The 15,967-nt window shown below is 43.4% G+C and overlaps 2 protein-coding genes across 2 annotated transcripts in view; one reads left to right on the top strand and one right to left on the bottom strand.

Annotated features, from left to right (window-relative positions):
• Positions 1–375: 375 nt before the first annotated feature.
• On the bottom strand, positions 376–11,699 carry LOC106562673 (BRCA1-associated protein). Its single transcript, XM_014127650.3, has 13 exons — positions 11,416–11,699; positions 10,823–10,984; positions 10,341–10,575; positions 6,584–6,773; positions 6,325–6,438; positions 6,089–6,237; positions 5,514–5,589; positions 4,912–5,050; positions 4,685–4,794; positions 2,790–2,879; positions 2,543–2,646; positions 2,164–2,303; positions 376–2,052 (listed from the first exon to the last, which is right to left on the bottom strand). The coding sequence occupies exons 1-13, from the start codon at positions 11,492–11,494 to the stop codon at positions 1,838–1,840; spliced, it is 1,803 nt and encodes a 600-aa protein (XP_013983125.1). The 5' UTR covers positions 11,495–11,699; the 3' UTR covers positions 376–1,837.
• Positions 11,469–15,967, top strand: part of LOC106562660 (N-alpha-acetyltransferase 25, NatB auxiliary subunit) — a 24,543-nt gene continuing 20,044 nt past the window's right edge. The window contains exon 1 of the mRNA XM_014127639.3: positions 11,469–11,602. The gene's annotated coding sequence lies outside the window, so the exon portion shown is untranslated. The remainder of the gene's footprint in view (positions 11,603–15,967) is intronic.

Here is a 15,967-nt window from a genome sequence, read left to right as displayed (position 1 = left end):
CAAAGGACATCCAGCCGACTTAACACAACTGAGGGAAGCATTGGAGTGGAATGCTTGACACCTTATAGCGTCCGTGCCCAAACTAATTGAGGCTGTTCTGAGGGCAAAAAGGGGTGCAACTCAATATTAGGAAAGTGTTCCTAATGTTTTGGAAACTCAGTGTGTGGAAGATAGAGTGCTGCTCTATTGTCCAAGTCAAATTTCCCCTCAGGGACAATAACGTATATCATATATGTTCTTCTCTATAACATGGAATACAAATAACACCAGAACCAAAGTTTAATTTTGTTCCCTAACAACCTACTTAAAGCAACAGCATTCAATACTCAACTGAGGTAGAACTGCACATTACTGAACAAACACCCTCACGCAGAGTACAAATGGTAAGATCATTTATTGAGAGCTTAACAACATGAATACAAAACACAGTGAAAACTTAAACTGCTGAAAGTTGGCTAAAATAAAAGGTGGTATGCAGCTGTGTACCATTTGAATGTCTATGTTGACCTGGATACCATGCTTTAACAATATTGATGCTAAACTATAGTGGAAAGCTGTGCCTGAACAGAACATACTGGAAGGCTTTTAGCAATGCAACACAAACACACAGGAACGTAAACAAGGAACACAAACAGCTGATAATGGTCAGTATAGAGGCAATAGAGTGCTATTTCATGCTTGACTGAGGTGGGTTGTTGGTGAGAATATGGTGGTCGCATACATACAGCTAGGTGCATGGAAACAGGAGTGAAACTGATGTAGACTATTTGAAGAGTATTGTACTGCATTACAGGGATTTACATAAAAATCTGCTAGGCACTTGTCCGAAGATTCTTATTACTTGCCCCAAATGTTTTTGTTTGCTATTTACATGCAGAAGTGCCATGTATTGCCTGCCTTTCCCCTACACATAGGGGGGGGGGAAATCAGAAAGATCAGTACTTGAATTTTTTGTCTTTTCAAAAAATACGAGGCTGGCTAAACTTGCCTGACTATAAATGCAATAAATTGTCTGTCTTTCACTTAAACAAATCGGGAGAAACCAGAAAGATCAGTTTTAGGCTACTGGAATTATTTGCAGTTTGGTTATTTTCACACATCAAAAAAATAAATAATATCACCTGCCCAATGGGGAAACCTCAGTGCAGGCTCAACTTGCGTGACTGCTAAAGTCACTTGCCCAAGGAAATAGGGCAACCCTTGATGTTAAACCCTGGTATTATATATTCTAGATTGTACAGATGCACATCTCAGCTGTGTAGGAATGCCAAAGCATCAGCCACATAATCCTGTGCCAGTCTATAAATCTGACACAGGTCATTCGTAAATTGAGAAATTAAACATTTCAGCGCTTGACTTAAATCTCGGATCTTCAGTTCTGACACGTTAAAATGATCAAAATGAAGAAAAAAACCCAGCAGAAACCCCATTCTCACTATAGGACTGAGTCATGACATTTCATGAGGGTTATTTTCTTTCTTTCGATCATTACTGTCCGGTTTACTCACTTCCTTATTCCCATGAATCTCTTCTCCTTCTTTAAGGACGTAAACTAGCAGGTCAACCCCAAAAAATTATGTAATGAGGGAGAAGAGCAAACCTCTTTCAAATCAATCATTTTTTAATTCAGCAAAGTGGGCGCCTTAAAGCAGAGATATACACCTAACTTCTGACCCCTTCATCTCCAAATAGTGTCTAAGGAGCCAGGGTCCTTTTTCAAAGCACAAACACAGGCACACACAAAGGCACCAACACGCACGCACTCACACACACTTCAATAATGTCATTTTTGTGGGTCACTTCCGGCATCCGACTTCCCTTCCTAGTTGTGTCCTCTCTACTTCCCCCTTTTGGACCGCCCCCTGCGGCCTCTGCCTATGGCGGAGGGTCCTGGGGCGGGAGTGGCTGCTGCGCCGATGTTGATGCTTCCTTCCTGTATCTCAGTCCTGGTCTCTGGAGGAAGACCTTCTATCTGCTGCTGGGTCTCCAGGTAAAACATGACATCTCTCAGCTGCTCCTGGAGCTCGGCTATCACCCCGTCCTTACGCTCGCCTGGAGGAGGGAGATAGGAGAGACTTGTCATTTAGATAATATTGTCATCCATTACACTCCCAGATAAAGATTATGTCCACAAAGTAGAGCTCTAGTCTCCCTCTGACTCACCCGTCTCTCTCGCCTTGCGTTCCTCCTCGGCCAGCTGGGCCTGTAGTTGAACCTGATTGGCTCTCAGACAGCGGTTCATTTCCTGTTCCTCCTTCAGCTCATGACCAAGCTTTGTCACACGGGTCGACAGCTGACCACACCTGGGGGGGGGGGTACGACATACAGCATGGATATGTACCTACCACCTACAGGTAGATGGTGCTACCAAAACACACAGATTCTCAATAACAACTTCTCTCCTGTCTCCCAACTACTTTAGAGAGAGAATGATGATGTACAGCATGACTATGTACCTACAATCCACAAGCAGATTCTACTGATTCGAAAATTCTACTGTGTCAGGATGATTGACAGCTGCCGTGTGAGAGGCTCCACCTACTTCTTGTCCATGCTCTGTTTGTCCTTGGCCAGCTCTCCCAGCCGACGCTCCAGGTTATCACAGCGATCTATGGTCTCCTTAAACTTGGCCTTCATGTTGTTGATCTAAAAAACACACACAGGGCATGAGCGTACGCACACACCAAGCACACATGGACCAGACATTCAGCTGGACAGATGCGTGCGTACACACACACACACACACACACACACTCCGAACACATGTCCACACTGAATCAGGCACCTACCTCCTCCGCTGTGTCCTTCTCCAGGTGAACTATCTTATTCTCCCAGTAAATGCGCTGGGACTCCAGTTGACTCGTTAGCAGGTAAGAATACTGCAGGAAGAGGAAAGATCATTCTGGGGGAGACAAATCGTCTTTAACGCGTGTGTTAACTAACAATAGGTCATAATTTTTTTGTTGACATATTATATAACACATCAAATTGTAAGTTGATGTTGTTACATTAGAATGAAAAATAGGGTGTCACACACACAAACTTGTTTTACTATCCTTGTGGGAACTAAAAAACGGATTCCCATTCAAAATCGGATTTTCCCTAACACTTAACCTAACCCCTAAACCAGTGGTTCTCAAACTAACAGTTGCCTGATATGACAGTGTAGTTGAAGGAAAATTTCCAAAATTATACACCAAAAAAACTTTAGATCATCTTAGTATCTCAAAATCATTGTAATGTGGTTAACCTTAAGAATCTAAATGAAAGCTACTCAGCGTGCCCTTAGATCATGGGAAAAGGCCGCTTGAATCATTCCCATGGTGAATGGCTAGGCCCGCTAGGATATGAAACCACACACTATTACAAAGACTTTGATATTACCGGCCTCAATTGATATGGTGAAAACAATATGTGGGGAGGCAGAGGCACATAAAATCACATTGATACCTTTGTCAGATATCACTGTTAAACTAAGAATTGATGCTATTGCTAGCAAGCGAGAAATAACTGTCTGAACGACTCAAACTCCCCAGTTTACGCTCTCCAAATGGACGTTGGCTTTGAGGGCCCGAGATGTCCATGCATTGACTTTTGTTCGGGGGATGCTATTCACGAGGACATATTGTTCTGTCTCATGATCCCCGAGCATGAAATAGGGCACAGAGGATGTTCAGTGTGCCGCATGGCTATATTGACGAAAAACGGATTCCATGGGATCAAATGGTGGGCTTTTTCACAGATGGACCTCCATCTATGGCGGGAAGGCTGGCAGGCCTGTGTCTCCCTCTGCCATATGGACGCATTGTATGATGCACCGAGAGCAACTGGCAGACAAAAAGCTGAGCACAGAACGCGGAGATACACTGCAGCAGGTAACTTCGATTGTAAACTAAGAATTCTTATTAGAGAGTCTTTCAAAAGCGAACCATGCTCCCTTCCCTCGGCTGTGCAGGTTTCGAACAGAAAACAGCATCAGTAAGTGTCCCACACCAGTGATGACTGCTCACCTCCAATGCTTGGAAGAGCACTTTGTGACCTACTTCCCAATGCGTTTGACTGTGATCCTGGCTCAGTCAACATGTCGGTAAGTGAAATCGAACAGCTGATCGAGCTGTCATTGTGACTGAATGCCGCAGACAACGCATTCACGAGTCACTACGGAGGAGTTTTGGTTCCTGAGTCAGAGTGAACACCCTGCCGTCTCCCTTAGAGTAGGACGGTAAGAGTAACTGTCGACCACGCCCCCTGACTTTGAGAAGCTCTGACTCGACATGCATCAATCACACCCACCTCATTAGTGGCGGTGAGATAAGAGACGGTATGTCAGACTCATTTGCAACTGACTGTCATAGCCCCACATTAAAAGTATGTGATGGTGAGTTGAGAAGACAATCTGAAATACTGTTCGAATTGACTGCCATAGTCCCAAATAAAAAAAGTGAACATTGGCTGTTAATTACATACTTTTTTCCACATGGTTGTGTTCACAAGAATTTTCAGATATCAAAATGGGGTCGTGGGCCCCCAAAAAGGTTTGGACCACCTAAAATAGCCTATTTCCTTGTGGGAACCGGCAAAATGTCCCCCTTTGTCCGATATTTCCTTGTTTTACTATCCTTGTGAGGACTTCTAGTCCCCACAAGGATAGTAAAACCAGAAACACACACACACACACACACACCTCTAATTGCAGAGCGTCTATCTTCTCCTCATGGCAGGTTTCTCCTTCACACCCGTACTGAACCATCTTCCCATCAGTCTTACTGGCCACCAGCCTGTGAACATAGTTATCTACAATACGCATCCACAATCAGTTAAGCACCTTTGCAATGCTACACACAGCGGTTTATACACATTGGCATTTACAAAACACAGACAGAAGTCTGAACTCCCCATAGTCTGCTGTACCTCCAGCATAGTCCCAGACACGGTGGTTAGTGAGCTGCATGGCGTACGTGTGCTGCGTCTCTTCAAAGTGTTTGTAGGCATGACGACTGACGTAGCGACCACAGCCAATATGACCACAGATCAGACAGATCCACAGGTTCTGGAGAGGGAGGGGCGTAGGAGGGAAAACATGAACCAGGGGGAGGGGCGTAGGAGGGAAAACATGAACCAGGGGGAGGGGCGTAGGAGGGAAAACATGAACCAGGGGGAGGGGCGTAGGAGGGAAAACATGAACCAGGGGGAGGGGCGTAGGAGGGAAAACATGAACCAGGGGGAGGGGCGTAGGAGGGAAAACATGAACCAGGGGGAGGGGCGTAGGAGGGAAAACATGAACCAGGGGGAGGGGCGTAGGAGGGAAAACATGAACCAGGGGGAGGGGCGTAGGAGGGAAAACATGAACCAGGGGGAGGGGCGTAGGAGGGAAAACATGAACCAGGGGTAGGGGCGTAGGAGGGAAAACATTAGCCGTGCTCATTTTTTTACACCAATAGCCACTGTAAATGACAGGAGTACATATAGAGGTATGCAAATGTATGTCGTTTTAGTATGTAAATAATGTTTACTTCCTGTACGCCACATTCAAAGCACTTGTTCTCCTCTACAGGCTCTGGGGTCTGGCAGTACCGACACACAGGACAGCTGGAACAGAACAGTCAACACCTTTAAACACACATCAAAACTACCAGCTACCACTTTTTTTGTCCCCATGCTAAAACACAATGCCATATTGTTCAAATGTCGTGTCAAAAAAGGACCCATCCAAAACCCAGGGATAAAACAGCAGCACATGACGATGATTCACTGGCCAGAGAGAGGAAGGATGGAGAAAGAAACACAAGGCCATGTTGTGAGTAGAGCCGAGATGATACCAGTATCGCGATACTCGTTAGTATCCCGGCAAGGAAACAAAACACGAAAACAGCCCTAATGTTGGAAACAAACATCATTATGTTGTCATCCAGAGTCACATTTTTGTATTTTCCAAGCTATGGCACACAATATTTTACAAACAGCAGGTTCTTAAAGGACCAAAGAGTGAGGTCTGCTTTGCGTTTTCATTCTTGCCATGGAAAAAAATATGGCGATACTGGTAACGTCCCGGCCCTAGTTACGAGTTGAATCAGGCTGAAGTACTCACGAGGCGTCCTCCCAGCGTTGCAGACACAGGCTGTGGAAGCTGTGGTTACAGAGTGTAGTGAGAACCCCGTTCACTGACTCATCCATCCTCTCCAGACACACGGTACACTTAGGGAGCTCTGTCAGCTCCATCACTGGAAGACTGGCGCCCTGAGGGTGGGTGAGAAAGATTATAATCCATATCCTGCAGATACACTGCTAAGACGGTCTTTAAAGGGACTAGTGTACATACTGCACCTGCTCAGACTTGATGACCTCGGCTCTCTCCACATAGACCAGCTGGCAGACTGCGTCCTCTATGGAGTTGAACGTACGGCCATTACACGCTGTGTAGAAACTATCTGCGTCAGCCTGGAGCGGGGGGGGGGGGGGGGGGGGGGGGGGCGGTAGAGAGGAAGGTGAGAGAGAGAGAGGCCCGAGTAAATAATTACACAGTTCATAAGCAGACCTTAAAACACAACAAAAGCGCAGTGTTCTATGATCTTACTCATCTCACCTGGCTACTGAACTTGATCAGCACCATGTACTGGTTAGGGGTGGGGTCTCGTATGATCTTCATGTGCTCCATGACGTCATAGAAAGGTGCCACAAACTTCATGAGGTCGTGGCTGGTCATGGTGGAGGGGACGGTCAGGATACACAGCATGGCACTGCGACGCACGTCCTCCGTCAGGGATGTCATCTTGCTGCGAGGGGACAGACAGGGGAAACCAAATTGTCTCAATGCCAGTGAGATACCTTGTCAATAAATCCTATATTTGGTATACTGTAGTCAAAGGATAGACTATGTATGCATGTACACTGAACAAAAATATAAAAAACGCAACATGCAACAATTTCAAAGATTTGACTGAGTTACAGTTCATATAAGGAAATCTGTCAATTGAAATATATTCATTAGACCCTAACCTATGGATTTCACATGACTGGGAATACAGATATGCATCTCTTGGTCAAAGATGCCTTTAAAAAAAAGTAGGGGCGTGGATCAGAAAACCAGTCAGTATCTGGTGTGACCACCATTTGCCTCATGCAGCGCGACACATCTCCTTCACATAGAATTGATCAGGCTGTTGATTGTGGAATGATGTCCCACTCCTCTTCAATGGCTGTGTAAAGTTGCTGGATATTGGCGGTAACTGGAACACACCATCGATCCAGAGCATTCCAAACATGCTCAATGGGTGACAAGCATGGTGAGTATGCAGGCCATGGAAGAACTGGGACATTTTCAGCATCCAGGAATTGTGTACAGATCAACATGGGACTGCATTATCATGCTGAAACATGAGGTGATGAATGGCACGACAATGGGCCTCAGGATCTTATCACGGTATCTCTGTGCATTCCAATTGCCATCGATAAAATACAATTGTGTTCATTGTTTGTAGCTTATGCCTGCCCATACCATAACCCCACTGCCACCATGGGGCAACTCAGCAAACCGCTCGCTCACACAACACCATACACGCTGTCTGCCATCTGCCCAGTACAATTGAAACCGGCATTCATCCTTGAAGAGCACACTTCTCCAGCATGCCAGTGGACATCGAAGGGGAGTATTTGCTCACTGAAGTCGGTTACGACACACCAAACTGCAGTCAGTTGAAGACCCTGGTGAGGACGATGAGCACGCAGATGGTTTCTGACAGTTTGTGCAGAAATTCTTTGGTTGTGCAAACCCTCAATTTCATCAGCTGTGCGGCTGGCTGGTCTCAGACAATCCCGCAGGTGAAAAAGCCAGATGTGGAGGTCCTGGGCTGGTGTGGTTACACGTGGTCTGCGGTTGTGAAGCCGGTTGGACGTACTGTCAAATTCCCTAAAACGACGGAGGCGGATTATGGTAGAGAAATTGACATTAAATTATCTGGCAACAGCTCTGGTGGACATTCCTGCAGTCATCATGCCAATTGCACGCTCCCTCAAAACTTGAGACATCTGTAGCATTGTGTTGTGTATCAAAACTGCACATTTAAAGAGTGGCCTTTTATTGTCCCCAGCAAAAGGTGCACCTGTGTAATGATCATGCTGTTTAATCAGCTTATTGATATGCCACACCTGTCAGGTGTATGGAATATCTTGGCAAAGGAGAAATGCCCACTAACAGGGATGTAAACAAATTTGATCACAAAATTTGAGCGAAATAAGCTTTTAGTGTGTATGGAACATTTCTGGGATCTTCTATTTCAGCTCATGAAACATGGGAGCAACACCTTACATGTAACGTTTATATTTTTATTCAGTATGTATGTATGTATGTATGTATGTATGTACAGTTGAAGTCGGAAGTCATGCAGGTAGGCATGGTCTCTTACTATACAGCTGAAGTCGGAAGTTTACATACACCTCAGCCAAATACATTTAAACTCAGTTTTTCACAATTCCTAACATTTAATCCTAGTAAAAATTCCCTGTCTTAGGTCAATTAGGATCACCACTTTATTTTAAGAATGTGAAATGTCAGAATAATAGTAGAGAGAATTATTTATTTCAGCTTTTATTTTTTTCATCACATTCCCAGTGGGTCAGAAGTTTACATACACTCAATTAGTATTTGATAGCATTGTCTTAAATTGTTTAACTTGGGTCAAACATTTCAGGTAGCCTTCCACAAGCTTCCCACAATAAGTTGGGTGAATTTTGGCCCATTCCACTGACAGAGATGGTGTAATTGAGTCAGGTTTGTAGGCCTCCTTACTCACACACGCTTTTTCAGTTCTGCCCACAAATTTTCTATAGGATGAGGTCAGGGCTTTGTGATGGCCACTCCAATACCTTGACTTTGTTGTCCTTTTGCCACAACTTTGGAAGTATGCTTGGGGTCACTGTCCATTTGGAAGACCCATTTGCGACAAAGCTTTAACTTCCTGACTGATGTCTTGAGATGTTGCTTCAATATATCCACATAATTTTCCTTCTCATGATGCCATCTATTTTGTGAAGTTCACCAGTCCCTCCTGCAGCAAAGAACCCCCACAACATAATGCTGCCACCCCCATGCTTCATGGTTGGGATGGTGTTCTTTGGCTTGCAAGCATCCCCCTTTTTCCAACAAACATAATGATGGTCATTATGGCCAAACAGTTATATTTTTGTTTCATCAGACCAGAGGACATTTCTCCAAAAAGTACAATTTTTGTCCCCATGTGCAGTTGCAAACTGTAGTCTGGCTTTTTTATGGTGGTTTTGGAGCAGTGGCTTTTCCCTTGCTGAGCGGCCTTTCAGGTTATGTCGATATAGGACTCGTTTTACTGTGGATATAGATACTTTTGTACCTGTTTCCTCCAGCATCTTCACAAGGTTCTTTGCTGTTCTGGGATTGATTTGCACATTTCGCACCAAAGTACATTAATCTCTAGGAGACAGAACGCGTCTCCTTCCTGAGCAGTATGACGGCTGCGTGGTCCCATGGTGTTTATACTTGAGTACTATTGTTTGTACAGATGAACGTGGTACCTTCAGGCATTAGGACATTTCTTCCAACGTTGAACCAGACTTGTATAGGTCTACAATTTCTTTTCTGAGGTCTTGGCTGACTTCTTTTGATTTTCCCATGATGTCAAGCAGAGAGGCACTGCATTTGAAGGTAGGCCTTGAAATATATCCACAGGTACACCTCCAATTGACTCAAATGATGTCAATTAGCATTTTTTAAGCTTCTAAAGCCATGACATCATTTTCTGGAATTTTCCAAGCTGTTTAAAAGGCACAGTCAACTTAGTGTATGTAAACTTCTGACCCACTGGAATTGTGATACAGTGAATTATACATGAAATAATCTGTCTGTAAACAATTGTTGGAAAAATGACTTGTGTCATGCACAAAGTAGATGTCCTAACCGACTTGCCAAAACTATAGTTTGTTAACAAGAAATTTGTGGAGTGGTTGAAAAACGAGTTTTAATGACTCCAACCTAAGTGTATGTAAACTTCCGATTTCAACTGTATGTATGTATGTATGTATGTATGTATGTATGTATGTATGTATGTATGTATGTATGTATATATATATATATATATATATACACACACACACACACACACACACACACACAATTTAGCAGCTGCTTTTATCCGATGGGACTTAGTCATGCGTGCATAAATTTTACATATGGGTGGTCCCGAACCCACTATCCTGACATTGCAAGCGCCATGCTCTACCAACTGAGCTAGTCTACTAAATTACTGAAATGTTATTGAAATATAAAGCCAAGGGGTTTAGACTGAGTGCTGCATATAGCAGTAGAGACTCACTTGGTCTTGTAGAGGTGCATGATGCCGTGGACTATCTCCACTGAGGGGTTTCCACTGAAGAAGGAGATCTGGTCTGGAAGATGCTTGGAGGGCGAGTCTGGAGCCGTCTCTGTGCCATTGGCACTGTCCTCTGTAGTGCCCTCATTAGGGTCCCTCTCGCCTGGTTGATTCTCTAGAGGGCAGGCTCCTCCACCCTCCTCTCCCTCTGCCCCAGTCTGCTCAACATTTCCTTTATCTACAGAGCAGAGATCAGGTTTAACTAGAGATTTCTATTCCTATGAAGTCTGACAGAATGATATTCACAGCTGTATTTTCTTTATGAAATCTCAGAATATGTCATATCCCAACACTTATAAAAAAAAAACACACTCAACATTTATTACAGCATTATTAAACCCCAACAATCAATAATACATTGGTTTGTGTACAGAATTGCATTCATTATATATATAATCCATATAGCTATACACCCTAATTTTTACCAGGGTTGGGTGCAATAGTCTCGATGACCATGTCTCCCATGGCTCTGCTGCCGATGTGCTGGTGTAGGACTGCTGCTCTCTCCAACTCTGTCTTCCCACTCAGAGAAAGCCTGGCTGAGCCCAGAGCTTTCTCCTGCAAATCCTCCTCTGACATATCCTCAGCTACAGGGGCAGAGAGGGGGACAGGTAGAAAGAGGGAGACCAGACAAACACAAAGCATCAACTTCTGGAACAATACAATACCTATTATCATCATCCAAAACAGTGTGTGTATGTGTGTCGATAATTTGCCATAATGGCTGAGTCACTGAAGTTACTCTGAGCCAAATGTGTTCCAGAAAACGTAACCTGAGCAGGTCTCTACTGCTTAGAAGAGAGAGTGACTTGCTCTGATGCTGAGGCTCAGAATATTACATGTTTTAGCCTAGCTAGTTCTCATGCTCCTAGTCCTCATACTCCTGTGAGGAAGAGTACAAAAAGAAACACAATTTGTCACTGTGGACTAGCTAATTAACAGTTGCTAGCTAACTAGCTGCTGCTAGTATCTAGCAAGTTGGTGACGTCGGTAGTAAATCTGAAATGATTAAACTCACCGGCGGTGTATTGGAAATTCCGTGGAGAGAGAGACTGGTCTGCGAGCTCCAGACGGATAACGACCAGTGATACACTCATGTGTTATGAAAGAATGACGATTCTTCTCTACGAAAAACCAAACCAAACCAAAACAAAGACTGTCTGACAGCTAGCAAGTTACAGCTAACCTAGCCAGCAGCTACTTACGTGAGTATCTAAGTTAACAAGCCAAATGTCTGGCTAAAGAGAGGGATAATTTATGACGTTTAACGAAACACTAGCATGATGACTTTTTAACGATCACACACATACCACTGAATTATCAAAAAATATGTGTTTCAAGAATTCACCATTTAGCTACGAAAATGGATCTGACCCCGTGAGGAACCTCTTCCGGGTTACTAAATTGATGTCATAATAAAAACTGCTTGCCTAGGTATAATAATAATAACTAAAGAAGCACTGGAACTGCGTCCAAGATGTCCGACCGTTGTTTAAGTTAATCTACTCACGTTCACATACACCGATTCATGGTATCGACTAGTTACCACAGCCACAAAGTCCAAATGGCCCTATTTCGTTCAAATTAATGAAAACCACAATTCATTTAAAGTTAGGCATACGGTTATCAGTGTGGTTTGGTTTCAAATCGGATCTTAAGAAGATCAATTATTACTTTGTGGCTGTGATTATGGATATACTGACAAGAGACAATTGGCCCAGCGTCGTCCGGGGTAGGCCGTCATTGTAAATAATAATTTGTTCTTAACTGACTTGCCTAGTTAAATAAGGATTCCATTAAAAAAAATACATGTCTCTCCGCCCTATCAATGGGAGTCGTTGTCCACAAAGCGGCACGTTTTGTGTTGCCAACACATTTTCAGAGGAAGTTGCTAGCGGCAGGTCAATTTGTTGCTAAATGACATTGTGACGTCATTAAAGTGATGATGCCATTACCTTTTAATGTAAAACTGCGTCATTACGTAGAATACACAATGACGTTACTCAAATTGACTGGCCATCGGCGAAAAATATGATTTGACATTTGTTAGTTTAGATTTGTTTGTTTATTATCACATTTTTATTTGTAAAAGTAATTTAATTTTATATGATCAGATATTTTTATTTTTAAACACAACACATTTAATTTTTGAACAATTACACATTACACATTATTGAACAAATACATTTGATTTATTTTATTTTTAACTAGTAAACCTACACATTCTGAACAAGTATAGTTTTAAGCAGTGTTTTGGTAGTTAACATGCTACCTAACTGATCAACAATTATAGGTACAAGCTAATAACAAGGTATACTGTATATGCTATCTTATTGAACAAGCAACTTAACTCAAATAATGACGTGTGCGCTAGGCATCTCTCTCCAGCTCTCTCCAGGTTGTTGTGCTGCTTGGCTGGATAGCTGCTTACTGGTTTCCTCCAGATATTGCCACTGTTCTCGCTCACACTGCAGTGCACACTGCCACCATCAGCTGTGTGTCTCCACCAGTTCCAGAAAGTCCACTCCTTGCATACGTATTGTAAATATGATGAATCATAGATTGGCAAGGAAATCCACTTCATCTTCACTGTCCAACTGATTTGTTACGGAGCTGGAACCAGCAGAAGAGGATGGAGTGGCCTTAAAGCTGTATGCTGCTGTGGTGCCAAACTCCTGCAGAACTTCACTTGGTAGTTCATGCTGGTAACAGGTATCACCAGCCAGCTTCAGTCCATACCGCACCAGGAGTATGGAGTTGAGAGTGTGCAGTGACATCATATTTCTTAACTTTGACTTGACCACACTCATTTGGCTGAATAGCCGTTCAACCTCCGCATTTGAGTGTGGCAAGGAGAGGGCAGCGAGTGCAGCTTTGCACAGTTCTTCAAATGGATTTGACCTGGAAGAGTCTGTGTAGTTATTCACTTCACTCCAAAACTCAAATGTATTTTCAGTTGAGTCCCACCTAAACAGACGGATGTTTCTCCATTGGGAATCAATTTGATCAATTGTATGGGGCTGGTATCCCAGTAGCTCAGCTCCTTTAATAATTTTGGTGGTGCCTTTATTGTGCTTTAGCGTTTTCTTAACACTGAACAAGGCCATGTTTCGGACGCCTTCTAGATCGTCTGGGAGCCTTGCTTGCAGCTCCTTGCTTAAAGCAACAATGTAGTTGATGCACCGTCTCCGAATTTCCTTTTTGTTCTCTGGCGCAAGACTGAGTTGGTACACCATGCTCTCGAAAAGGTACCCAAGGAATGGTGATGGACTGAGATGTCCATCAATGGCATCCTTCAGGACATTTTTGCCATAGGGTTGACTACTCTGCTGCAAATTGATGTTAAGAGGTGTACCAGATTGTCCAAAAGCTTGTTTCTGTTTGCTCTCCTTCAAATGACTTCACTGCAACTTGTACATTGGACAGGATTAATTACAAGATTGTCAGGTAGTCATAGTTGGTCTTGTCCATGTACATGGCGTGGAGCACTTCCACCGTGTAGCAATGCTCACTGGCATTGGTCAACTCAGTGGAGTTTCAGTTCTTCCCACTGGCTCAATATACGAGTTATCGCAGGTTCAATCGATAGCCAACGTGTCGCACACACATTGGTGATCTGCAGGGGTTTCTGGCAACAATTAATGGTGGCATACACTGCTTTGTACGCCTCGCACCGTTTTGGGGAAATGGAAAACCAGTTGTAGGTTTCCCTGATTAAGTACTCAACACTCCTAGGGATGGTTTCTTTGAATGCTGCACTGTCAGCCAATTGTAAAGAATGGCACACACAGAGGATGAGTACCAAATTGGGCAATGCACATTCTTCCTTTAAAATCTTGTGCATCCTGTTGTGCACCCCAGTCATCACGGATGCATTATCAATGCCAATACCCTGAAGATTCTCTTTTTTAAAGTTACACTTCTCAAGAAACTCAACTACTGCCTTTGCTATTGATCTGGCATCGCCCCCCTCCAATTCAACCAGCCCAAGAAATGTGGACACAACGGTTCTTTTTTTAGCACTGAAATACCGAATCACCACACCCAGGTATTTCGAGACACTGACATCAGTGGACTCATCCAAAAGGAGACTGAACTTCTCACCCCCCACATCTGATGTTACCCTTTTGAGAAAATAAGGAGCCAGTACTCCCCTAATAATTTCTGTGCACTTGGAAGTTTGTTGCTGCCACAGAATCTGAAAAGGCAGCTTTGCAAGCCATACCTAAATGGTCGCATGCTAGCAGGGAACAATGCTCCGCAATGGCCATTGCCATAGTAGCTTCTGCAATTATCCACTTTCTTAACCAACTGTTGTAATGTAGACTGCGTTGTGGGGTTGTACGGTTTTGATTTATTTATATGCTTTGCTGTAACACAATGTTTTTTGACATCATACATTTTTGCAAGCATATCTGATTTGCAGTACACACAGTATGCCCGACAATCATCCCCAATTACTGGCTTCAGCCACCCTTTAAATTCAGGTACAGACTCCTACTCTTTTCTGTACTTCTGGCTGTACCATTTTGATTGAGACATGTTGATTGATGTTGTAAGTGCTGTTCAAGATCAAACATTCGTGACCAACTATATTCATTGGGTTTGTCTCGTCGAACGCATACTACTGCTGCTGGAGTCAGCCAACAATGATTTACAATTGGCTGAAATTGCTGCAGGCCTGCTGCTGCCTGTGCAGGAGTTGAGCGCCTGCTGCTGACAGCACTCACAACGCACTTTTGCAGCCAGGCACGTGTGTTGTGACTGAGTGTGTGACAGAGAAAATAATTTTTGTGTCATTTAGAGGGAAAATGCGTGCATTTTAGCGTTTGAGTCACTTTTCAAAAGTTGATAAAAGTTCCAAATACATTTTTTAAAGTAGCAAAATTTGTTGCTAGGTGCTGTTTGAAAAAAAAGTTGCCAGGGTAGTCTGAAAAGTTGCTTAATCTAGCAACAAAATTGCTAAATTGGCATCATTGGCACGACGGGCTGCCTAGCTCCTGCCTATCCTTTCTTTGGATTGGTGGATACATGTTATTATAATTTTTTGTAATATTCGACGAGGGTTGTTTACGTCAACCAACTGTATTTAATGTAAAGATAGCCTCATAGCATGAATATGCATAGCCATCTCGAGACAACTCTGATATAATTTTTTTTTTTTCTCAAAGTTGCCGGCATGTCACGTGTCCTACTTATATCAATCAAATGTATTTATAAAGCCCTTTTTACATCAGCCGAGGTCACAAAGTGCTATACAGAAACCCAGCCTAAAACCCCAAACAGCAAGCAATGCAGATGTAGAAGCACGGTGGCTAGGAAAAACTACCCTAGAAAGGCCGGAACCTAGGGAGAGACCTAGAGAGGAACCAGGCTCTGAGGGGTGGTCAGTCCTCTTCTGGCTGTGTCAGGTTGAGATTATAACAGTACATGGCCAAGGTGTTCAAATATTCATAGATGACCAGCAGGGTTAAATAATAATAATAATCCCAGTGGTTGTAGAGGGTGCAACAGGACCCAACATCCATAGGTAAGGCTGTACAGTGCATATACGTATACCCCAATGCAAT

Source organism: Salmo salar, chromosome 01 (assembly GCF_965601325.2).
Source record: "Salmo salar chromosome 01, fSalSal1, whole genome shotgun sequence".
Taxonomy (NCBI): Eukaryota; Metazoa; Chordata; class Actinopteri; order Salmoniformes; family Salmonidae; genus Salmo; species Salmo salar.
Note: the sequence above shows the minus strand (reverse complement) of the source record. Positions and strands in the feature narration are given on the sequence as shown.

Bases quoted from the DNA above. Each gene is read 5' to 3' on its own strand.
- LOC106562673 (XM_014127650.3), bottom strand. From the start codon at position 11,494: ATGAGTGTATCACTGGTCGTTATCCGTCTGGAGCTCGCAGACCAGTCT. The intron at 10,985-11,415 runs GTGAGTTTAATC...CTGCCCCTGTAG, and splicing joins GAATTTCCAATACACCGCCG to CTGAGGATATGTCAGAGGAG. The intron at 6,774-10,340 runs GTGAGTCTCTAC...GTCCCCTCGCAG, and splicing joins ATGCACCTCTACAAGACCAA to CAAGATGACATCCCTGACGG.